The 24280-nt window shown below is 46.4% G+C and overlaps 1 protein-coding gene across 7 annotated transcripts in view; it reads left to right on the top strand.

Moving 5' to 3' along the window:
• The window catches only part of ppp2r3a (protein phosphatase 2, regulatory subunit B'', alpha), a 597462-nt gene that overhangs the window by 444459 nt on the left and 128723 nt on the right, over window positions 1–24280 (top strand). The window contains exon 1 of one of the 7 annotated variants that reach the window (XM_072474677.1): window positions 5452–5956. The exons of the other annotated variants lie outside the window; for them this stretch is intronic. Coding sequence (XP_072330778.1) covers window positions 5936–5956 — 21 coding nt within the window. The 5' untranslated portion in view covers window positions 5452–5935. Of the gene's footprint in view, window positions 1–5451; window positions 5957–24280 lie in introns of those variants that run through there. 7 annotated transcript variants of the gene reach the window in all.

The following is a 24280-nucleotide window of genomic DNA, read 5'->3' as shown; positions in this document are numbered from 1 at the left end:
CTTCCTTGCTCAACTATTCTCATGAGAATGTCACAGGCAATGTCTGAGATCAAAAGTGATCAGCACCCTAAATCAATTAGTATCCAACTTTGAGCCTAGCTAAAACTAAGAAGCACTTTTTAAATAGCAGTCACAGCTATGCAGTTACATGATACTTCTCGCCAACAACTCCCCTCCCCCATTAACTTTAAGCTCCTATTGATGGCCTCAGTCCAAGCCAGGAGCTGGCTACGCTTAACTAATTAAGCTGACCCCATGAATTTTAGTGCTGGGGCCAGAGAATTTAGCCTGTAGTACATTTGCTCACAATGAGCTATTTCTCCCTTAGGAAAAAGCACATTTACTCCAAAATGATTGTCAGAAACACAGTGAGCAAATGAAAACAGACAATGGAGAGACATCTTGTTAACATGTGGATTGTGGACAAGAATTTCTCGCTTCTAATTTTCTTTTAAATGAATTGGCTGTTGGGAACAAAACTATATTTTTAGCATTTCATTAAATTAACAACTGCCACGTTTTTAGAAGAGTGTGAGCTATCCTGGAGGAATCAGCAAATGTGGAGGCAGTACAATCACTATAATTAAAGTCATTTTCAATATGTGACACCAGCCACATCCAGACTCATTGGGGTGGGGGGAGTTATCTTAAATTACTAGCAATCATAAGAAAATCTGGAGCGATGCAATGGTACATTTTGGCAACATTCTCTCAAATGTAAAGAATTAATTAAATTTCATTTATGTACACTCATCATATGCACCCATGCACATCATGAGGTAAAAGCAGGCAGTGACAAACACCCAGGTGAGCCAATCAACATACAGAACAGAACACGAGCAATCACCAGACAGAACACCAGAGGCGGGCTTCCAACTATAAAACACACGAGGCATCAGCACTCTGCCGCTTTCCACTGGTGACAACTGTAGTGACAGTCAGGGTGTACAAATCATTCAACACCTACTACAGAGTGGATCAGAGCTAGCCTGGTCTAGATAGTTAATGTTAGTTGACTTAGAGAAGTAGAGGGTCAACCAGGCAGCTGTGTGCTTTGTTACTGAAGTTCAATGAATCTTATTGAACCAACGCCTACGTTTGGTGTATGCTTGATCATTTCACTGCATTGTGTTGCAGTCCGTGTTACCCCAGGGTGAATAACACGACATACACCTTTTACAATCTCAGAACAATTTGAAATCAATGAAGTCATTTTAAAGTGCAGTCACTGTTGTCATGTAGAAAACGCAGCAGCCCACACTCAACCCCCGGACACTCCCCATAGCAAGTTCCCACAAAATAACACTGTTTTAGTGATGTTGGTCCAGACGCCCAGCAGAAAGCCTACCTCTTGTTGTGGTAGTGCGGTGGGATCATTTATATTCACCTGAGAGGGCAGAGGAGCCTCGGTCTAAAGCCTCATCCATGGAGCTAAGAGCTTTGTACCTTAAAAAGTGGCAGACATGGGTTTCAGTTGTGGTGTCTTTCACCCAAGTACATTCCACACACAATTTCTTTATTCGTTCATGGGATGTGGGCATCACTGGCTGAGCCAGCATTTATTGCCCATCCATTTAAGAGTCAACCACATTGTTGTGGAGTCACATGTAGCCCACACCAGGTAAGGATGTTGTGGAGTCACATGTAGCCCACACCAGGTAAGGATGACAGAGTTCCTTCCTAAAGGACATACGTGAACCTGATGGTTTTTTACGGAATCGACAATGGTTTCGTGGTCATCATTAGACATTTTATTCCAGATTTTTATTGAATTGAAATTTTACCATCTGCCATGGTGGGATTCGAACCCTAGTCCCCAGAGCATTATTACCCTGGATCTCTGGATTACTAGTCCAGTGACAATACTACATCACTGCCTTCCCGACAATGGCTAGAATATTACTGGCATGCTGTTTTGAGCCCCAGTGTGGATAAAGTGGGCCCTGGGTCCATGTGGGCAAATAGCGAGACTGTGGAGTGTAGGGTATTTTACTGGCAGTAACGAATTAAGAAGCCTCCGCCAGGACTGATAAATTACAGGACCAGCTGCGTGGCAGCCAGCAATAGAGGTGGCTGCTGCACACACTGCAAGGGACAGGAGTCAGTGCTTCCATGTGAGGTGCCCTGGAAGGACTGAGAAATGTGAGATATCCTGGAAGGATTGTGAGAGATTGTTTTAATGTACCAGGGCCACACAGGCCCCAATCATCCAAGGGACGAAGTCTCAAGTGACGCTATTGGAGTCACAGTGGCAGCCATTTCCACAGAGGAGCTCTTGAGGGCCATTGCACACCATTAAAGTGAGGATCCCTTACCTGTAGGAAGCTGCTGGGTGGCCGCCGTGATGTGCCTGGCAGTCTCCCCGCTTAGCGGTAGGGGGGGGGGAGCACTATCAATGCCACTAAATTGCCAGCGGATGTGTGAAATGGCTATTAATAGGCCTATTAACTGGGCACCCACTTCCAGTCGGTGGGCAGCCAAATTGTTGCTATTCTCGCCTTTCAGAATCTGCCATGTCAACAGGAAGACATCAGACTTAATCCCACCTGACACCTTCTGCAGAGATTGTTACAGCCCTCCTGCCTCCTACTCCAACTGCAAAGTGCCAGTAAATGTTTGGCGTATGTTTGAACAGTCACACAATTTCAAGGATGTTTATATTAGAGTAGTGTTACCCATATGTAGATAGCACACAGTTACAAGTATATATCAAATGGAACATCAATTTATAAGGGGCCTGGACCTAGTCTTTGGCCTTGGGCAGTCCCTCAGGTTCGAGGATGACTTGCTTCCACTCCGCGGAGGTGGGTTCTGTGGTTGCTGAATAGTCCAATCCTGGATCCGCAGACTCTGCCACAGGTTTGGCAGGTGATGCTTGATGAGGTAGGTAGTTGGGACGCCCTGGATTCTGCGCTCTCTTCCTGCTGTTTACATTTGGCCTCCTCCCTGTGACGCTCAAGGTGATTGGTGCCTTTGTAGATGCTACTCCTCCAGTTTATGCGTTCTAAGGCTAGCGATTCCCATGTGTCAATGGGGATGTTGCATTTATTTAGGGAGGCTTTCAGAGTGTCCTTGTAGTGTTTCCTCTGCCCTCCTAGTGATCGCTTGCCATTATGGAGCTCAGAGTAGAGCACTTGTTTCGGGAGTTTTGTGTCAAGCATGCGGACACTGTGGCCCATCACAGCTGGTCAAGGGTAACCAGTGCCTCGATACTGGGAATATTGGCCTGGGCGAGGATGCTCACGTTGGTATGCCTAACCTGCCATTGGATTTTCCGGGTTTTGTGGAGGCAGCGTTGATGATATCTCTCCAGGGTGGCTGCTGTGACTGCTCTGTGGACAATGAGCTTGGTACTGGATTTGAGGTCTTGGTCTTCGAACACTCTGTTCCTCAGACATCTGAAAACAGCACTGGCACACTGGAGCCGATGCTGGATTTCATCGTTGATGTCCACTCATGCCGAGAGGAGGCTCAAGAGGTATGGGAAATTAACTCCATTGTCCAGGTGCTAACCGTGGATCTTGATGGTCGGGAGCGGGGGGTGGGGGGGCAGTTTTGTGTGACAGGAGAAGGATGGTAGAGAACCTTTGTTTTCCGAATGTTTGGTCTGAGGCCCATTCCCTCATGTGCCTTGGTGAATGCCTCGACAATGGTTTGTAGCTTGACCTCTGAATTCGCACACACACAGGCATCGTCTGGATACTGCACCTCAATGACAGAAGTTGGGGTGGTCTTGGTTCTGGCCAGGAGGCATCAGAGGTTGAACAGTTTCCCACTTGTCCAGTAGGTTAGCTTCACTCTTCAACCACTGGGAGGAGGCGATTGAGGAGGAATCTCGTGATGACCTTTCCCGTGGCGGAGAGTAGGGAAATCCCTCTGTAATTTCTGCAGGCGGACCTGTCTCCTTCCTTGAAGACGGTCACAATTAAGGTGTCTCTGAAATCACCCGGCATGCTCTCTTCCTCCCAGACAGGTTGATAAGGTTGTGGATCCTTACCAAGAGTGCCTCTCCGCCACATTTTAGTACTTCTGCGGGGATTCCATTTGCGAGAGGCCTTGTTGTTTTTCAGCTGTCCACTGCCTTTTTCGACCTACCAGCGAGCTGGTGTTGCACTGAGATGGTGGCGGGTAGCATGTTGCGGGATGGTGTCGAGTGCACTTGCATCAAAGGCTGTTTCTTGGCTGAGGAGGTCCTCGAAATGCTTTCTCCAGCGAGCATTGACTGCCTCTCTGTCTTTGGCTCTCAGTGGGGTGGGTCCCTGGGTACTCGAACTTCGATGGTTTTAACTGTGCTGAAGAAGCCACGTACATCGTGGTTGCTGAGTCCCCTGTGCTCTTTCTATCCACTATCTGCTCTTTAAGTTGAAAGTCCTTCAGTTGCCTGTAGGCTTGTTTCCTCTCGCTCGAGTTTTGGTGGAGCTGCCAGTTCAGGGATGCCTTGTGTTTACCATTAAGGAGATCCTGGATCTGCTGATTGCTCTCGTCGAACTGTTTTCTGGTCGAGAACCCGAGCGTCTCCTCACAGTCGCTGACTATGGTGGCTGTTCAGGCAGTCCAGGCGCTGAATGGATGGTCCACTACTCATCACAACCGTTCAGCAATATCAAACATGTAGATTAATGTTTGTCCAACTGTGAAATTCCTTGAAAGCAATTCTCGAATGGATAGCTTTGGTTTCTTAAGCAAATTGGGAAACATCATTCGGCGCGTCTTAAAATTCTCTTTTGAATGCTTATAGACATAGAATCACAGAATTTACAGTGCAGAAGGAGGCCATTCGGCCCATCGAGTCTGCACTGGCCCTTGGAAAGAGCACTCGACTTAAGCCCATGCCTCCACCCTATCCCCATAACCCCACCCAACCTTTTCTGTGCACCAAGGGCAATTTGTCATGGCAAAATACACCTAACCTGCGCATCTTTGGACCTTGGGAGAAAACCGGAACACCTAGAGAAAACCCACACGGACATGGGGAGAATGTGCAGACTCCGCAGACCCAAGCCGGGAATCGAACCTGGGACCCTGGAGCTGCGAAGCAACTTTGCTAACCACTGTGCTGCCGTGCTGCCCCTATGTTTTGTAATTAATATCATGAAAACTTTTTAAATCTTATTCTACCGTCCCTCTTTACAACACACAAAATCAGAGCAGACTCCAGGAACAAAATCAGCACTCATATGCCAATATTATACAATTAAACATTTTAATGGTAGCAGAGATATATTGATCATTTAAGATGTCACCTTTCAAACAGGTTACTATTTACATATGGGTCGAATAGCATGTATGTGCAGCTAGCATATTGGAGTGCTATATCCACACATCAGGACACCATCAAAGGAGAGAGTTATATTAAGCAGTCGTGGTTAGGCATGCCAAGCTGGAGTTTTAAAAGGCTGCAGACTGTGGGAGGAAAGGATCTACCCAGTGTTATTAGAGGAATGCTAAAACGCCTGACACTTTTAGTTTAGTTGTTTATTTTCCTGATAAATGTTGTAACGTGTTTAATTCCAATTCCTCTTTGCAGTGAACTACTTCTAGATATAGATAAGTTTATTTCAACGCAGGCATCTTTGTGGTACACTGGGGTCCTGAGAGGAAAGGGAGGGGGTCTCAGCTTCTTTGTTCAATCTTTCCTAGGCAATGAATGGAGCAGTGAGTAATGTGCTAGGAGATAGAAGGCGCTTAGTTGCAAGGCTTGTGGAAACTGGAAACTCAAATCTCACAAGCCAGGATTCATTTTGTACCTGGTCCATGGCCTTGGTTTTAAATTTTTAACCCTTTGAGGACAGCAGTAGCATTTTCTGCTCTCAAGATCTCACCAGGCTGCAACATTGGCTCTTCACTGCAAGGATTGTCGATGGTTTCTCTGCATTTTCCTACTTATTCCTCATGATGTCGGTCTTTCAAAATCTACAGAAAGTCACTTCTGCAGATGCTATACGAAACAAAAAAGGTGCGTGACAGTCTTTTAAAAGTTCCCAAAGGGTTAAAGTCTGAAGGAATCTGTGGAGCTTACTCTGTTGTCTTGTATTCAGAGGGCACTGATTTACGATGCCTGTATAAGTTGAATTATTTTATAATGTGAAGCCCTGGGATTCTTTACTGTGGATATGTGAGAGACCTTTCACCCTTTTAGCGTTGGGCTCATCGATTTCCAACGCATGAATAAACAGAGCCCTTTTTATTTACTGAGGGTTTTTTTAATCCATAGATCGTATTCCGTGCTTCCGTCCATTCCTCCGTGAAAGCCTAAACTCAGGAGTTTTTGTTCCTTGTTCAGGAAAACAGTGTAGAATGTTGCTCAGGGTATTTGTCTCGATATCCAGGTCGGCTGGGCGATCAGCAGTCTGCCGCTGGGACCACAGTCCTTACACGGCTCTGTGGCGCAGGCTGAACTGAGTTGCAGCAACTGATGCCTGAGGTTTTTGCGGGTTTATTTCTCACTTTCAGCCGAACTCATACAATTCAGCATTCACTTTCAAAACAGGAGCACTTATAATTTGCAAAGCTGCCTACCTCCATTGCTGCACTGTTGTCCCTTACAGGTCCCAGAGATGATATTTTATGTTGGTAGGTCATGGAATGTTTCAATTGAATTCTCTACAATATGGGTTTCAGGTTAACCAGTCAGGTTAATGCGAAATACTACAGCTGTTGATTAAAGAGGCAGTGTCTTCATTAGGAAAGTGCATGTCAAAACTTTTTGTGTGTGTGTGTGGGGTGGGGGGGGGGGAGCAATGGCTTACTCTCATCGCAGTGACTTACTCTCATCGCAGTGACATTAACACACGAGTAATAGGATGATTTCTTTGCATTGTGCTTTTGCAAACAAAGATAAATAGTTTGTACAACATACAGTTTGTTAAACAAAAATTTGTTGCAATACTACATAACATTGGTCTTGTATAATATTTAAAGCACAGAAACCAAGTAAATAGGTGCACCGTTGTTAATATTCCACCAAAGCCTCCTCCCACCGTACTTCATCTTGCCTTATCAATATATCCTTCCAATCCTTTCCCCCTCTTGGACGGATCCAGCTTCTCCTTAAACGCACCAATCCTAATTACCCGAGATGATCCCAAGTAGTCATGGGTTCCTCACTCTAACCATTTTCTGAGTAGACGTTTCTCCTGAATTCCTTATAGGATTTATCGATGATGATTTTATATTTATAACCCTAAGGCCTGAATTTCAGCTCCAGGGTCGGGAGTGCAGAGTCAAACCAACACCCGGCTCTGCAAACCTGACCCAGGAAAAATTGTCCCGGAAGTTCGGATTTTCGATCAATGAAAATGTGAATTATGGCGGGTGACCCTGGAAGCAGCTCCGAGGCTGCTGCAGCAGAGGCTGGCCAAGCGGAAGGCCGGCCTCGGTGCTCCGACACTTTGTCAAAGATATGAAACCATTAACAAAACAAAAAGCGCCTTCATCCCTCGTCCTACCCCCACCACGTCACCCCCCATGCACACCCCGTGCCAATCCATGCCATTTCATGATGCCCACCGATCCCCATGGCTCCTTGTACTCCTATTACCAACCTCCAGGGGCCACTTTGCTAATTAATGTCCCTCTACCCATGACATGCCCTTTATAGCCCCAATGCCAATTTAGTGTTGTCTCATCCTAATCCATGCCCCAGCCCCACCGCCATCTGTCCTTACATTTACCAAGCCAACTCATCCAGTATCCACCATGGGCTGACCTGAGGAATCCTGCTGAGACTTTATCAAGTTCTTACGGGTCTATTGATAGAATTCACTATTTCAAAGAAAAACGCTTATATTGTTAAAAGCCCATTCACTACACTCAGCTTCATTTAAATCTCTTTGTGTTTATCGTCCCACTTAAAGACTTTATATGCACTTTGAGCTGTCGGTCAAACTGTGAACTGACAGGCACCCCACTGTGATAATGAAAGGTTGTGAAATATGTCATGCAGCATTAATCCTATAAAGCAACCCCATAGGCCTATGTTAACAGACAGAGTGAAATAGCAAACGTTTATTTATTTAAACATTTCACACAGTTTTTCCAAATATTTAAGGGGAGATTTAAATCCCTTGACAGCTTAACAGTTTTCTTGACAGTTCCAATGAGCTTGACAGTTATAATGAGTTTATGAATTCCTTACTCACATTCATGTACTCTTTTAACAATCCCAAAGGCTACCTTGCCTAACCCAAAGGCTACCTTGACTCGAGCACCGTGCCTCACGCAAAGGGCACTTTACACCACCCAAAAAGTGTCCCATGACATATTCAAAAGTGTGTCCTAGCTCTCCAAAGAATTCCGACAGCTTTAGACCTTTTCCTACCAGGCCTAAAGTACATAAGAACATAAGAACTAGGAGCAGGAGTAGGCCATCTGGCCCCTCGAGCCTGCTCCACCATTCAATGAGATCATGGCTGATCTTTTTTGGTCTCAGCTCCACTTTCCGGCCCGAACACCATAACCCTTAATCCCTTTATTCTTCAAAAAACTATCTATCTTTATCTTAAAAACATTTAATGAAGGAGCCTCAACTGCTTCACTGAGCAAGGAATTCCATAGATCCACAACCCTTTGGGTGAAGAAGTTCCTCCTAAGCTCAGTCCTCAATCTACTTCCCCTTATTTTGAGGCTATGCCCCCTAGTTCTGCTTTCACCCACCAGTGGAAACAACCTGCCTCATCTATCCTATCGATTCCCTTCATAATATTATACGGTTCTATAAGATTCCCCCGCATCCTTCTAAGTTCCAACGAGTACAGTCTCGGTCTACTCAACCTCTCCTCGTAATCCAACCCCTTCAGCTCTGGGATTAACCTAGTGAATCTCCTCTGCACACCCTCCAGCGCCAGTACGTCCTTTCTCAGGTAAGGAGACCAAAACTGAACACAATACTCCATGTGTGGCCTCACTAACACCTTATACAATTGCAGCATAACCTCCCTAGTCTTAAACTCCATCCCTCTAACAATGAAGGACAAAATTCCATTCACCTTCTTAATCACCTGTTGCACCTGTAAACAAACTTTTTGCGACTCATGCAGCACACCCAGCTCTCTCTGCACAGCGACATGTTTTAATATTTCATTTAAATAATAAACCCTTTTGCTATTATTTCTACCAAAATGGTAACCTCACATTTGTCAACATTGTATTCCATCTGCCAGACCCTAGCCCATTCACTTAACCTATCTAAGTCCCTCTGCAGACTTCCGGTATCCTCTGCACTTTTTGCTTTACCACTCATCTTAGTGTCGTCTGCAAACTTGGACACATTGCACTTGGTCCCTAACTCCAGATCATCTATGTAAATTGTGAACAATTGTGGGGCCAACACTGAACCCTGAGGGACACCACTAGCTACAGATTGCCAACCAGAGAAACACCCATTAATTCCCACTCTTTGCTTTCTATTAATTAACCAATCCTCTATCCATGCAACTACTTTACCCTTAATGCCATGCATCTTTATCTTATGCAGCAATCTTTTGTGTGGCACCTTGTCAAAAGCTTTCTGGAAATCCAGATATACCACATCCATTGGCTCCCCGTTATCTACCGCACTGGTAATGCCCTCACAAAATTCCACTAAATTAGTTAGGCATGACCTGCCCTTTATGAACCCATGCTGCGTCTACCCAATGGGACAATTTCCATCAAGGTGCCTCGCTATTTCTTCCTTGATGATAGATTCCAGCATCTTCCCTACTACTGAAGTTAAGCTAACTGGCCTATAATTACCCGCTTTCTGCCTACCTCCTTTTTTAAACAGTGGTGTCACGTTTGCTCATTTCCAATTCGCTGGGACCACCCCAGAGTCTAGTGAATTTTGGTAAATTATCACTAGTGCATTTGCAATTTCCCTAGCCATCTCTTTTAGCACTCTGGGATGCATTCCATCAGGGCCAGGAGACTTGTCTACCTTTAGCCCCTTTAGCTTGCCCATCACTACTTCCTTAGTGATAACAATCATCTCAAGGTACTCACCTGTCATAGCCTCATTTCCATCAGTCACTGGCACGTTATTTGTGTCTTCCACTGTGAAGACCAACCCAAAAAACCTGTTGTTCCCCAGCCATTTCCTCATCTCCCATTATTCAATCGCCCTTCTCATCCTCTAAAGGACCAATATTTACCTTAGCCACTCTTTTTTTGTTTTATATATTTGCAGAAACTTTTACTGTCTTTTTATATTCTGAGCAAGTTTACTCTCATAATCTATCTTCCTCTTCTTTATAGCTTTTTTAGTAGCTTTCTGTTGCCCCCTAAAGATTTCCCAGTCCTCTAGTCTCCCACTAATCTTTGCCACTTTGTATGCTTTTTCCTTCAATTTGATTCTCTCCCTTATTTCCTTAGATATCTATGGTCGATTTTCCCTCTTTCTACCATCCTTCCTTTTTGTTGGTATAAACCTTTGCTGAGCACTGTGAAAAATCGCTTGGAAGGTTCTCCACTGTTCCTCAACTGTTTCACCAGAAAGTCTTAGCACCCAGTCTACCTTAGCTAGCTCTTCTCTCATCCGATTGTAATCTCCTTTGTTTAAGCACAAAACAATATTGTTTGATTTTACCTTCTCAACCTCCATCTGTATTTTAAATTGCACCATATTATGATCGCTCCTTCCGAGAGGCTCAATAACAATGAAATCATTAATCAATCCTGTCTCATTACACAGGACCAGATCTAGGACCGCTTATTCCCTCGTAGGTTCCATTACATATTGTTCTAGGAAACTATCGCGGATACATTCTATAAACACCTCCTCAAGGCTGCCTTGACCGACCTGGTTAAACCAATCGACATGTAAATTAAAATTCCCCATGATAACTGCTGTACCATTGCTACATACGAGAGATATTGTAGGCCTTGTCAAAAAGAAAAAGGAGCCATTTGTCAGGGCTAGAGGGCTGGGAACAGACAAAGCGTGTGTGGAATATAAGGAAAGTAGGAAGGAACTTAAGCAAGGAGTCAGGAGGGCTAGAAGGGGTCACGAAAAGTCATTGGCAAATAGGGTTAAGGAAAATCCCAAGGCTTTCTACACATACATAAAAAGCAAGAGGGTAGCCAGGGAAAGGGTTGGCCCACTGAAGGATAGGCAAGGGAATCTATGTGTGGAGCCAGAGGAAATGGGCGAGGAACTAAATGAATACTTTGCATCAGTATTCACCAAAGAGAAGGAATTGGTGGATGTTGAGTCTGGAGAAGGGTGTGTAGATAGCCTGGGTCACATTGAGATCCAAAAAGACGAGGTGTTGGGCGTCTTGAAAAATATTAAGGTAGATAAGTCCCCAGGGCCTGATGGGATCTACCCCAGAATACTGAAGGAGGCTAGAGAGGAAATTGCTGAGGCCTTGACAGAAATCTTTGGATCCTCACTGTCTTCAGGTGATGTCCCAGAGGACTTGAGAATAGCCAATGTTGTTCCTTTATTTAAGAAGGGTAGCAAGGATAATCCAGGGAACTGCAGGCCGGTGAGCCTTACGTCAGTGGTAGGGAAATTATTGGAGAGAATTCTTCGAGACAGGATCTACTCCCATTTGGAAGCAAATGGACGTATTAGCGAGAGGCAGCATGGTTTTAGTGAAGGGGAGGTCGTGTCTCACTAACTTGAAGAGGTCACTTGGGCGGAGAGATGGCAGGTGGAGTTTAATCCGGACAAATGTGAGGTAATGCATTTTGGAAGGTCTAATGCAGGTAGGGAATATACATTGAATAGTAGAACCCTCAAGAGTATTGAAAGTCAGAGAGATCTAGGTGTACAGGTCCACAGGTCACTGACAGGGGCAACACAGGTGGAGAAGGTAGTCAAGAAGGCATACGGCATGCTTGCCTTCATTGGCCGGGGCATTGAGTATAAGAATTGGCAAGTCATGTTGCAGCTGTATAGAACCTTAGTTAGGCCACACTTGGAGTCTCGTGTTCAATTCTGGTCACCACACTACCAGAAGGATGTGAAGGCTTTAGAGAGGGTGCAGAAGCGATTTACCAGGATGTTGCCTGGTATGGAGGGCATTAGCTATGAGGAGCGGTTGAATAAACTTGTTCTCACTGGAACAACGGAGGTTGAGGGGCGACCTGATAGAGGTCTACAAAATTATGAGGGGCATAGACAGAATGGACGGTCAGAGGCTTTTTCCCAGGGTAGAGGGGTCAATTACTAGAGGGCATAGGTTTCAGGTGTGAGGGGCAAGGTTTAGAGGAGATGTACGAGGCAAGTTTTTTACGCAGAGGGTAGTGGGTGCCTGGAACTCGCTGCCGGAGGAGGTGGTGGAAGCAGGGACGATAGTGACATTTAAGGGGCATCTTGACAAATACATGAATAGGATGGTAACAGAGGGATATGGACCCAGGAAGTGTAGAAGATTTTAGTTTAGACGGGCAGCATGGTCGGCACAGGCATGGAAGGCCGAAGGGCCTATTCCTGTGCTGTACTTTTCTTTGTTCTTTGTTCTACATGCATCAGTCATTTCTTTGTTTATTGCCTGCCCCACCATAATGTTACTATTTGGTGGCCTATAGACTACTCCTATCAGTGACTTTTTCGCCTTACTATTCCTGATTTCCATCCAAATGGATTCAACCTTATCCTCCACAGCACCGATGTCATCCCTTACTATTGCCCAGATGCCATCCTTAAATAACAGAGCTACACCACCTCCTTTACCATCCACTCTGTTCTTCCGAATAGTTTGATACCCTTAGATATTTAACTCCCGGTCGTGACCATCCTTTAACCATGTTTCAGTAATGGCCACTAAATCATAGTCATTCACGATGATTTGTACCATCAACTCATTTACCTTATTCTGAATACTACGAGCATTCAGGTAAAGTACACTTATGTTGGCTTTTTTACCTCTGTTCTGAATCTTAACACCTTGATCCTTGATCAGTAACCTCTCCTAAGTTATTTTTCCTCTTAACGTTTCTCTTAATTTTCCTTGTCGTTGAACCCATATCTCCATGTAACAACCTGCCGCGTCGCTTTCCATTTATGTTTTTAACTTCCCGTTTTATTTCTTTTCGTATTCCTGGTCTTATTCACTGAGCTCCCCTCAGTCACTGTACCTTGTACTGTCACCCTTTTTGATTTTTGACTATGGCTTCTCTGCCTTACACTTTCCCACTTACTGCCTTTTGTTTCTGCCCTTGTTTTACTACCTTCCGACTTCCTGCATCATTTCCCATCCCCCTGCCACATTAGTTTAAACACTCCCCAACCGCTCTAGCAAATAGCCCCCCTAGGACATCAGTTCCAGTCCTGCCCAGGTGTAACCCATCCAGTTTGTACAGGTCCCACCTCCCCCAGAACCGGTCCCAATGCCCCAGGAATCTGAAACCCTCCCCCTGACACCATCCCTTCAGCCACATATTCATCCTATATATCCTGTCATTTCTACTCTGACTAGCACGTGGCACCAGTAGTAATCCTGAGATCACTACCTTCGAGGTCCGATTTCTTAACTTCTTCCTAGCTCCCTGTATTCTGCTTTTAGGACCTCATCCCTTTTTTTACCTATGTCGTTTGTACCTACGTGTACCACGACCACTGGCTGGTAACCCTCCCCCTCTAGAATGTCCTGTACCCACTCCGAGACATCCTTGACCCTAGCATCAGGGAGGCAACATACCATCCTGGAGTCTTGTTTGTGGCCACAGAAACGCCTGTCTATTCCCCTTACAATTGAATCCCCTATAACTATTGCACTGTCACCCTTATCACCCTTCCCCTCTGCAGCAGAACCAACCGTAGTGCCACAAGTTTGACTGTTGCTATTTTCCCCTGAGAGGCCATTCCCCTCAACAGTACCCAAAGCGGCATATCTGTTCTGCAGGGGAATGGCCACAGGAGACTCCTGCACTACCTGCCTTGCTCTCTTGCTCTGTCTGGTGGTCACCCATTCCCTTCCTGCCTGCGGAGCCTGAGCCTGCGGTGTGACCACCTCTCTATACGTGCTACCCACGATGCTCTCCGGCTCGCGGATGCTCCACAGTGTCCCCAGCCGCCGCTCCAGCTCTGAAACTTGAGCTTCCAGGAGCTGCAACTGGAGACACTTCCTGCACACATGCTGGCCCCCGGGGACTGGAACTGTCCCCAGCCTGCCACATGGAGCAAGAGGAGCAGACCACGCCTTGGAGCTGTCCTGCCATGAATTTTTCCTGTAAATTAAACCTTTAAAATTAAACTTGAGAAAGATGTTTTTGTGTCAGATTAAATCCAATCCCTGTGTACTATTTAATTAGCTGTATCCCTGAGTATTTATCTTGCTTGATCATACAACAAATTAAATAGTTATTTAATTAAAATTAAAAAGTTACTTAAATCAACTTAAAAATAGTAAATTAAATCAACCCAAAATAGTTATTTAAGTGAGATTTAAAAACTAAGAAATAGTAATTCAAATCAACTTAAAAATAGTAATTTGAATCAAATTAAAACTAGTAACTCCACAAATATTCAAATTTAGCCCAGTCTGCCTTTCAGCCAATCAGGTCACAGTCTCCTGTGACGTCACTTTACCGGGTTTTTTTCAATTTTGCAGCTGTCCTACCGGCAGCACAGTGTCCCGTAAAATAGTGCGACCCTATAAAAGGAACACAGTGTCCCGCGCAGTGTCCTGTGCAGGTCTGCTCCTCTCTGCTTAGCCCCGAGCCTGGCGCTGCCTTTATCCTCTTCCCCACAACAGTGTCCAGCGCAGGTCCGCTCTTCTCTGCTCAGCCCCGAGCCTGGCGCTGCCTTTATCCTCTCCCCTGCAGCAGTGTCCCGCGCAGGTCCGCTCCTCTCTGCTCCCGGAAGGTAAGTGAAGGCCTCGAGCCTGGCACTGCCTTTATCCTCTCCCCTGCAGCAGTGTCCCGCGCAGATCCGCTCCTCTCCACTCCCGGAAGGTAAGGCATGTTTTGAACATCCCACTGGCCAAAATCCGATCTGGTTGAGGCAGCTGCACTTTTAATATGTGTAGTTGCCCCTATGAAGCATGGATGTGCAATTTGGAAATGGCTCCCATTATGTACCCCACCTCTGACGAAAATAGCGGGGGAATTGGGTGTTGGGCGGGACTTCTAGATTCGTGCCTCTGCTGCCGTTTTCGATGGAGTCTCTCCCTCTGCCAGAGAACTCAGGCCTTAGATTTAGACTTACCCACAAATGGATACATCTTATCAACATTTACTCTATTAAACCCCTTTGTAATTCTAAAGGCGGCTATCTAATCTCTCTATATCCTTCACATTTCTGGAGAAAAGAACCTCCACCTGTTAAGTCTTTCTTAATGGTTATAACCAATTAGTTACAGTTATATTTAAAATGTACGGCATTTTTTATGAAAATAATCAGGAATACCAGTTAACAGTGCCATTAAGAATGGGCAACCTTCATAGGCTCACAAAGCTGGAGAAACCCCTGCATTATATGGTCTCAGCTTAGGCAATGGAAGTGTTGGTCTTGGCACCCACTTGGAAAGGGAAGTGAAGGGAAACTGGGCCAAAATTCCTGCTGCTGATTACTGGAGCTGATCATTGGGTGATGACAGAATTAAGATTGATTGTGACACCCCAGGGGTTCACTGATCAGCCAACATTCAAAGAGCAATCTTCTAGTTCCGCCCCAAATACTTATGAAACTGGTGGCGCAACCAAACCACCTCGCCCGATCTCTGGGAAATCCAAGGGAATTACAGCACTAATTGGAAGCAAGAATACTGCTCCAGGTCTCCTGGCTCCTGGGGATAGATTTAATTGCTACGCTTCACCCAGCAGGTTGGTAACCCTGCCCCCAAGAACTGGCAGCCAGTTCAAGGCCAGCAGCTCTCCACGACCAGCAGCCTCACCAAGAACGGTGGCTTCTGCCGGTAACACGTGGGCCTTCACCGGGGATTATCATGTGATCGCTGGAGAAAGGCAAGAGACCGCAGGGTAGGGGTCATGAAGAGCAGAATGCCAGCCGGGGGAAGGAGGCAGGATCGGAGGAAAAGCAGTGGAGTGACTCCCAGTGGCACACCCATCCCCACTTCCCGATGCTGGGTCCCTCATCCAGACATTGTGTGCTTTTTAATGAGGGACCTTCCACTACTAGCCACAAACAAACCCAACAGAACTTTCTGGGTAGCCTCCCTGCATGATGATGCCCCTGCTGGCCATTAGTTGAATACCAATGGCAGCAGGATGAGGCCCTTAAGGGACATTATTGCCCCATTTAGAGACATAATTTGGTGACCAGATGGATACAAACTTACTCCCAACCCGCCTGATTAAATGACACCCCTCACCTTGTGTGTAAAGGACGTGCGTGAAGCAAAGGAGGGCAGCTGGGACAATTAGAACGGTATCCCAGAATAGGCCTGTGTTTTCCTAAGGTGATGGTGGAAGATTAAACAGGAAATTGAATGAGTAAATATTTCTGGATCCACAGTTTTTTTGAAGCTACTTGATTATTTTATGTCCATGTGAACATAGGTTTGTAATCATAACTAAAACTGGCCTGATTTTTATAGCAGTGTGATGGAATATGGTCCACTTAGACCATGTGACCATAAGATATAGGAGCAGAATTAGGCCATTTGGCCCATTGGGCCTGCTCCGCCATTCAATCATGGCTGGTATGTTTCTCATCCCCATTCTCCTGCTTTCTCACCGTAATCGCTGATCCCCTTATTAATTAAGAACCTATCTATCTCTGTCTTAAAGACACTCAGTGACTTGGCCTCCACAGGCTTCTGCGGATTCACCACTCTCTGGTTAAAGAAATTCCTCCTCATCTCAGTTTTATAGAATCGTCTCTTCAGTCTGAGACTGGGCCCTCAGGTTCTAGCCTCTCCTACTGGTGGATACATCTCCTCCATGTCCACTCTATGCCTCTTAGTATTCTGTAAGATTCAATTAGTTCCCCCCTCATCCTTCTATACTCGATCAAATACAGACCCAGAATCCTCAACCGCTCCTCATGACAAGCCCTTCATACCCGGAAACCTCCTCTGTACCCCCTCAAAGGCACATTCTTCCTTAGATGCAGGGTCCAAAACTGCTCATAATATTACAAATAGGGTCTGACCAGAGCCTTAGACAGCCTCAGCAGTACATCTCTGCTATCATATTCTAGCCCTCTCAAAATGAATGCTGGTATTGCATTTATCTTCCCAACTGAATCTGCCTGTGAACCTTAAGAGAACACTGAACTAGGAATTCTAAGTCCCTTTGTACTTAAGATTTTCGAAGCCTTTTCCCATTTCGAAAATAGTCTCTGCCTCATCCTACCAAAGTGCACAACCTCACACTTTTCCACATTATATTCCATCTGCCACTTCTTTGCCCACTTTCCTAGCCTGTCCAAGTCCTTCTGCAGCCTCGCCGCTTCTTCGACACTATCTGTCCCTCTACGTATCTTTGCATCATCTGCAAACCTTGCAACAAGCCCTCAGTTCCTTCTTCCAGATCGTTAATGTATATCGTGAATAGTTGTGGTCTCAACAATGACCCCTGTAGAATACCACTAGTCACCGGCTGCCGTCCTGAAAAGGACTCCTTTATCGCCACTCTCTGCCTTCTGCCAGTCAGCCAATCCTCTATCCATGCCAGTACCTTGCCCCTAACACCATGAGCTCTTATCTTATTTCGCAGCCTGCAGTATGGCACCTTGCCAAAGGCCTTCTGGAAATCCAAATAGATCACATCCACTGGCTCTCCTGTGTCTAATTTCCTCGTTACCTCTTCAAAGAATTCTAACAGATTTGTCAGGCATGACCTCACTTGACAACGCCTGCTGATTCAGCCCAACTTTACCATTCACTTCCAAGTTCTGCCTCCCTCTCTTCTTAAACAGGGTTGTTCCGTTAGCCATTTTCTAGACCTCTGGGACCCTTCCTGACTCCAGTGATTCCTGAAAGATCACCATCAATGCCTCCACAATCTCCTCGGCTATCTCCTTCAGAACCTTGGGGTGTAGACCATCCTGTCCGGGTGATTTATCCACCTTTAGACCTTTGTTTCCCCAGCACCTTCTCCTTAGTGAAGGCCCCTACACTCACCGCTGCCCCTGACTCTTCAAGTTCTGGCATGCCACTGGTGCTACCATAAAGAATGAAGCAAAGTATACATTCAACTAGTTCCTCTGCCATTTCTTTGTTCCCCATTAGTAATAATAATGATCTTTATTGTCACTTTAACACTGCAATGAAATTATTGTTAGTACTTCTCCAGCCTCATTTTCCAGTGGTCTAATGTCCATTCTTGCCTCTCTCTTATCTTTTATATAACAAAAAAACCTCTTGCAATCATCTTTTCTATTACTAATAATAATAATCTTTTATTGTCACAAGTATGAAGTTACTGTGACACTCATATTTCATCTTTCCCCCCTCCCTTATTGCTTTTTTAGTTGTCCTCTGCTTGTTTTTAAAGGCTTTCCAATCCTCTGGCTTCCTACTAATCCTCACTACACTGTATGCTTTTTCTTTGGTTTTTATGCTGTCCCTGACTTTCCTTGTCAACTAGTGCCTCAAAAACTCCTACCATTGCTGTTCCACCATCTTCCCTGCTTGGCTCCCCTTCCAATTAACTCTGGCCAGCTCCTCCCTCATGTCTTTGTAGTTATCCTTATTTAATTGTAATACTGTTACATCTGGTTCCAGCTTCTCTGCAGGGTAAACATATTGTGGTCACTGACCCTAGGGGTTCCTTCACTTTAAGATCCCGAATCAAGTCTGCTTCATTACACATCACCAAATCCAGAATTGCCTGTTCCCTAATAAGCTCTACCACAAGCTGCTCCAAAAAATCATCTCGTAGAAATTTCACAAATTCCTTTTCTTGGGATCCGCTACCAACCTGATTTTCCCAGTCCACCTGCTTATTGAAGTCCCCCATGATTATTGTAATATTGCCTGTTTTGTATGCCTTTTCTATTTCCTGATTTATTTTCTGCCCCACATCCTGACTACTGCTAGGGGGCGTGTACATAACTCCCATCAGGGTCTTTTTGTTTTGTGATTCCTCAACTCTACCCACACAGATTCTATGTCTTCCAACCCTATATGGCTTCTTGCTATCGATTTAACTTCATTTCTTTCGAACAATGCAACCCCGCCCCCTTTGTCTATCTGCCTGTCCTTACGATAGGACATATATCCTTGGATATTTAGATCCCAGCCCTGAACCCATTGCAGCCACGTCTCTGTGAAACGTACAACATCGTTCCCGGTAATTTCAATGTGTGTTAAAAGCTCATTTACCTTGTTTCGTATACTGCGCGCATTTAGGTCCACCCCCCCCCCCCTCTTTAAACCCCCCCCCCCCCCCACACCCCCCCCCCCCCCCCTCTTTAACCCCCCACACACACACTAGTTAGTTTAAAGCCTATCTACAGCCCTAGTTACGCGATTCGCTAGGACTCTGGTCCCAGCATGATTCAAGTGAAGACTACCCCATTGAAACAACTCCCCCCTTCCCCAGTACTGGTGTCAATGTTCCATTTCTCTTACATCAATCTTGAAGCTACACATTTACCTCTTTTGACCCTGTGCCAATTAACTCGTGGCTCAGGTAGTAATCCGGAGATTATTACCTCGTTGGTTCTGCTTTTTAATTTAGCCCCAGCTGCTCATATACCTTCAGCAGAACCTCTGTCCTTGTTCCACCTATGTCGTTGTTACCTATGTGGACCACGACAACTGAATCTTTATCCTCCCACTCCAAGTTCCTTTGCAGCCCAGATGAGATAACCCGAACCCGAGCACCAGGTAGGCAACACAACCTTCTGGACTCTTGATCCTGGTCACAAAGAACAGTGTCAATGCCCCTAACTATACTATCCCCAATTACGATTACATTTCTTTTCTCTCTCTCTCTCTCTCTCCCTCCCTTTCTCCCCCCCCCCCCCCCCCCCCCCCCACATGAATGGCTCCTTGCACCTCGGTGCTGTGGTCAGTTTGCTCATCCTCCCGACAGTCTCCGCTTTCATCCGCACAGAGAGCAACCTGTCGGACAGGGACCGAGGCTCCTGTCGGACAGGGACTGAGGCTCATGCAACCCTCCCTCCTGTATTCCTCTACCTACCTCACTCATAGTTACACCTTCTTGTCGCCGACCACTGGCCGAATTGAAGGTAGTTAATCCATGGAGTGTGACTACCTCCTGAAACACAGCGTCCAGGTAACTCCGCCTCCCTAATGTGTCGCAGTGTCCGGAGCTCAGACTCCAACTCATCAACTCTGAGCCAAAGTTCCTCAAGCAACCAACACTTGCTACAGATGTGTTCACCATTACCCACAATAGGGTCCACCAGCTCCCACATCATGCAGATACAACATATCGCCTGGCCCTGCATCGCTATTTTATTTAATTTCCAGCTGGTGTTTAGTCTTACTAATCTGTAATATATTTCTTTTTACTTTTAATCTGAAAACAATTTTGTATGGGTAATACAAATTAACAGTTACTTACCAGCCAATGAACTTACTATTTTCCTCTCATATCACTCCTGGATTGTTTTTCAAAATCAACCAGCTGTCTAATGGTGTCCCTCACAGCGTCCACTCTCATTACATCTCTGCTCTGACTCTCAGCTCCAGCTCTTATTACATCTCCACTCTGACTCTCAGCTCCTGCTCTTATTACATCACCACTCTGACTCTCAGCTCCCGCTCTTTTTACATCTCCACTCTGACTCTCAGCTCCTGCTCTTATTAAATCTCCGCTCTGACTCTCAGCTCCCGCTCTTATTAAATCTCCGCTCTGACTCTCAGCTCCTGCTCTTATTACATCTCCACTTTGACTCTCAGCTCCTGCTCTTATTAAATCTCCGCTCTGACTCTCAGCTCCCGCTCTTATTAAATCTCCGCTCTGACTCTCAGTTCCCGCTCTTATTAAATCTCTTCTCTGACTCTCAGTTCCCGCTCTCACTGAATATCCGCTCTGACCCTCCGCTCCCACTCTCACTAAATCTCCGCTCTGACTCTCAGCTCCCGCTCTCACTAAATATCCGCTTGAACTCTTCCTGCACAGGAAGCAAGGTAAGTGCTGCCTTGGTTGGGTGTTCCTCACCAAGGCCAAAAAAAACAGAGTCCTGATTGATAACAGGATCATTCTGAAGTGCTGGAAGCACCAATAACACCCTGTTAAATGTGCTCAAAATGGGACTTTTTTTTCCCCATCAAATCACACCCATATTTCCATTCCTGGAAATATCACTGGGTCAAAATCCTGAAAACACTGGGTGCACCTATACCCACATAAACTGCAGTGGTTCAAGAAGGTGACTTGTCAATAGACTTTTTTGTGCTGGGAAGGGCGTAGATCCCGAAGGTGAGGGGAACGGAGTATACGGCTATAGCCATTTCGGATCACGCTCCACACTGGGTAGACTTGGAGATAGGGGCGGAAACAGGAGGGCGCCCACCCTGGAGAATGGACATGGGACTAATGGCAGATGAGGGGGTGTGTCTAAGGGTGAGGGGGTGCATTGAAAAGTACTTGGAACTCAATGATAATGGGGAGGTCCAGGTGGGAGTGGTCTGGGAGGCGTTGAAGGCGGTGGTTAGAAGGGAGCTGATATCAATAAGGGCACATAAAGGGAAGCAGGAGAGTAAGGAACGGGAGCGGTTGCTGCAAGAACTTTTGAGGGTGGACAGACAATATGCTGAAGCACCGGAGGAGGGACTGTACAGGGAAAGGCAAAGGCTAAATGTAGAATTTGACTTGCTGACTACGGGCACTGCAGAGGCACAATGGAGGAAGGCACAGGGTGTACAGTACGAATATGGGGAGAAGGCGAGCAGGTTGCTGGCACACCAATTGAGGAAAAGGGGAGCAGCGAGGGAAATAGGGGGAGTGAGGGATGAGGAAGGAGAGATGGAGCGGGGAGCGGAGAGAGTGAATGGAGTGTTCAAGACATTTTATAAAAAATTATATGAAGCTCAACCCCCGGATGGGAGGGAGAGAATGATGGGCTTCTTGGATCGGCTGGAATTTCCCAAGGTGGAAGAGCAGGAAAGGGTGGGACTGGGAGCACAGATCGAGGTAGAAGAAGTGGTGAAAGGAATTAGGAGCATGCAGGCGGGAAAGGCCCTGGAACCGGATGGATTCCCAGTCGAATTCTATAGAAAATATGTGGACTTGCTCGCCCCGGTATTGACGAGGACCTTTAATGAGGCAAAGGAAAGGGGACAACTGCCCCCGACTATGTCTGAAGCAACGATATCGCTTCTCTTAAAGAAGGAAAAGGACCCGCTACAATGCGGGTCCTATAGATCTATTTCCCTCCTAAATGTAGATGCCAAGGTAATGGCAATGAGAATAGAGGAATGTGTCCCGGGGGTGGTCCACGAGGACCAAACTGGGTTTGTGAAGGGGAGACAGCTGAACACGAATATACGGAGGCTGTTAGGGGTAATGCTGATGGCCCCACCAGAGGGGGAAACGGAGATAGTAGTGGCGATGGATGCCGAGAAAGCATTTGATAGAGTGGAGTGGGATTATTTGTGGGAGGTGTTGAGGAGATTTGGTTTTGGAGAGGGGTATGTTAGATGGGTGCAGCTGTTGTATAGGCCCCCGATGGCGAGCGTGGTCACGAATGGACGGGGATCTGCATATTTTCGGCTCCATAGAGGGACAAGGCAGGGATGCTCTCTGTCCCCATTATTGTTTGCACTGGCGATTGAGCCCCTGGCGATAGCGTTGAGGGGTTCCAAGAAGTGGAGGGGAGTACTTAGAGGAGGAGAAGAACACCGGGTATCTTTGTATGCGGACGATTTGCTACTATGCGTGGCAGACCCGGCGGAGGGGATGCCAGAAATAATGCGGATCCTTGGGGAGTTTGGGGATTTTTCAGGGTATAAATTGAACATGGGGAAAAGTGAGTTGTTTGTGGTGCATCCAGGGGAGCAGAGTAGAGAAATAGAGGACCTACCGTTGAGGAAGGTAACAAGGGACTTTCGTTACCTGGGGATCCAGATAGCCAAGAATTGGGGCACATTGCATAGGTTAAATTTAACGCGGTTGGTGGAGCAAATGGAGGAGGATTTCAAGAGATGGGATATGGTATCCCTGTCACTGGCAGGGAGGGCGCAGGCGGTTAAGATGGTGGTCCTCCCGAGATTCCTCTTTGTGTTTCAGTGCCTCCCGGTGGTGATCACGAAGGCTTTTTTTTTAAAGATTGAAAAGAGCATCATGGGTTTTGTGTGGGCCGGGAAGACCCCGAGAGTGAGGAAGGGATTCTTGCTGCGTAGCAGGGATAGGGGGGGGCTGGCACTACCGAGCCTAAGTGAGTATTATTGGGCCGCTAATATTTCAATGGTGAGTAAGTGGATGGGAGAGGAGGAGGGAGCGGCGTGGAAGAGATGAGAGAGGGCGTCCTGTAGGGGGACTAGCCTACAGGTTATGGTGACAGCCCCATTGCCGTTCTCACCAAGGAACTATACCACAAGCCCGGTGGTGGTGGCTACACTGAAGATTTGGGGACAGTGGAGACGGCATAGGGGAAAGACTGGAGCATTGGGGGGGGTCCCCGATAAGAAACAACCATAGGTTTGCCCCGGGGGGAATGGATGGGTGATATGGAATGTGGCAAAGAGCAGGAATAACGCAACTGAAAGATCTGTTTGTGGATGGGACGTTCGCGAGTCTGGGAGCGCTGACCGAGAAATATGGGTTGCCCCAAGGGAATGCATTCAGGTATATGCAACTGAGGGCTTTTGCGAGGCAACAGGTGAGGGAATTCCCGCAGCTCCCGACACAAGAGGTGTAGGACAGAGTGATCTCAAAGACATGGGTGGGGGATGGTAAGGTGTCAGATATATATAGGGAAATGAGGGACGAAGGGGAGACTATGGTAGATGAACTAAAAGGGAAATGGGAAGAAGAGCTGGGGGAGGAGATCGAGGAGGGGCTGTGGGCAGATGCCCTAAGCAGGGTAAACTCGTCGTCCTCGTGTGCCAGGCTAAGCCTGATTCAGTTTAAGGTATTACACAGGGCGCATATGACTGGAACACGGCTCAGTAAATTTTTTGGGGTGGAGGATAGGTGTGCGAGGTCATCGAGAAGCCCAGCGAATCATACCTATATGTTTTGGTCATGCCCGGCACTACAGGGGTTTTGGATGGGGGTGACAAAGGTGATTTCAAAAGTAGTGGGGGTCCGGGTCGAACCAAGCTGGGGGTTGGCTATATTTGGGGTTGCACAAGAGCCGGGAGTGCAGGAGGCGAGAGAGGCCGATGTTTTGGCCTTTGCGTCCCTAGTAGCCCGGCGCAGGATTTTGTTAATGTGGAAAGAAGCCAAGCCCCCGGGGGTGGAGACCTGG

This window comes from Scyliorhinus torazame, chromosome 14, assembly GCF_047496885.1.
Source record: "Scyliorhinus torazame isolate Kashiwa2021f chromosome 14, sScyTor2.1, whole genome shotgun sequence".
NCBI lineage: Eukaryota > Metazoa > Chordata > Chondrichthyes > Carcharhiniformes > Scyliorhinidae > Scyliorhinus > Scyliorhinus torazame.
This window is presented reverse-complemented; position numbering and strand designations above follow the sequence as displayed.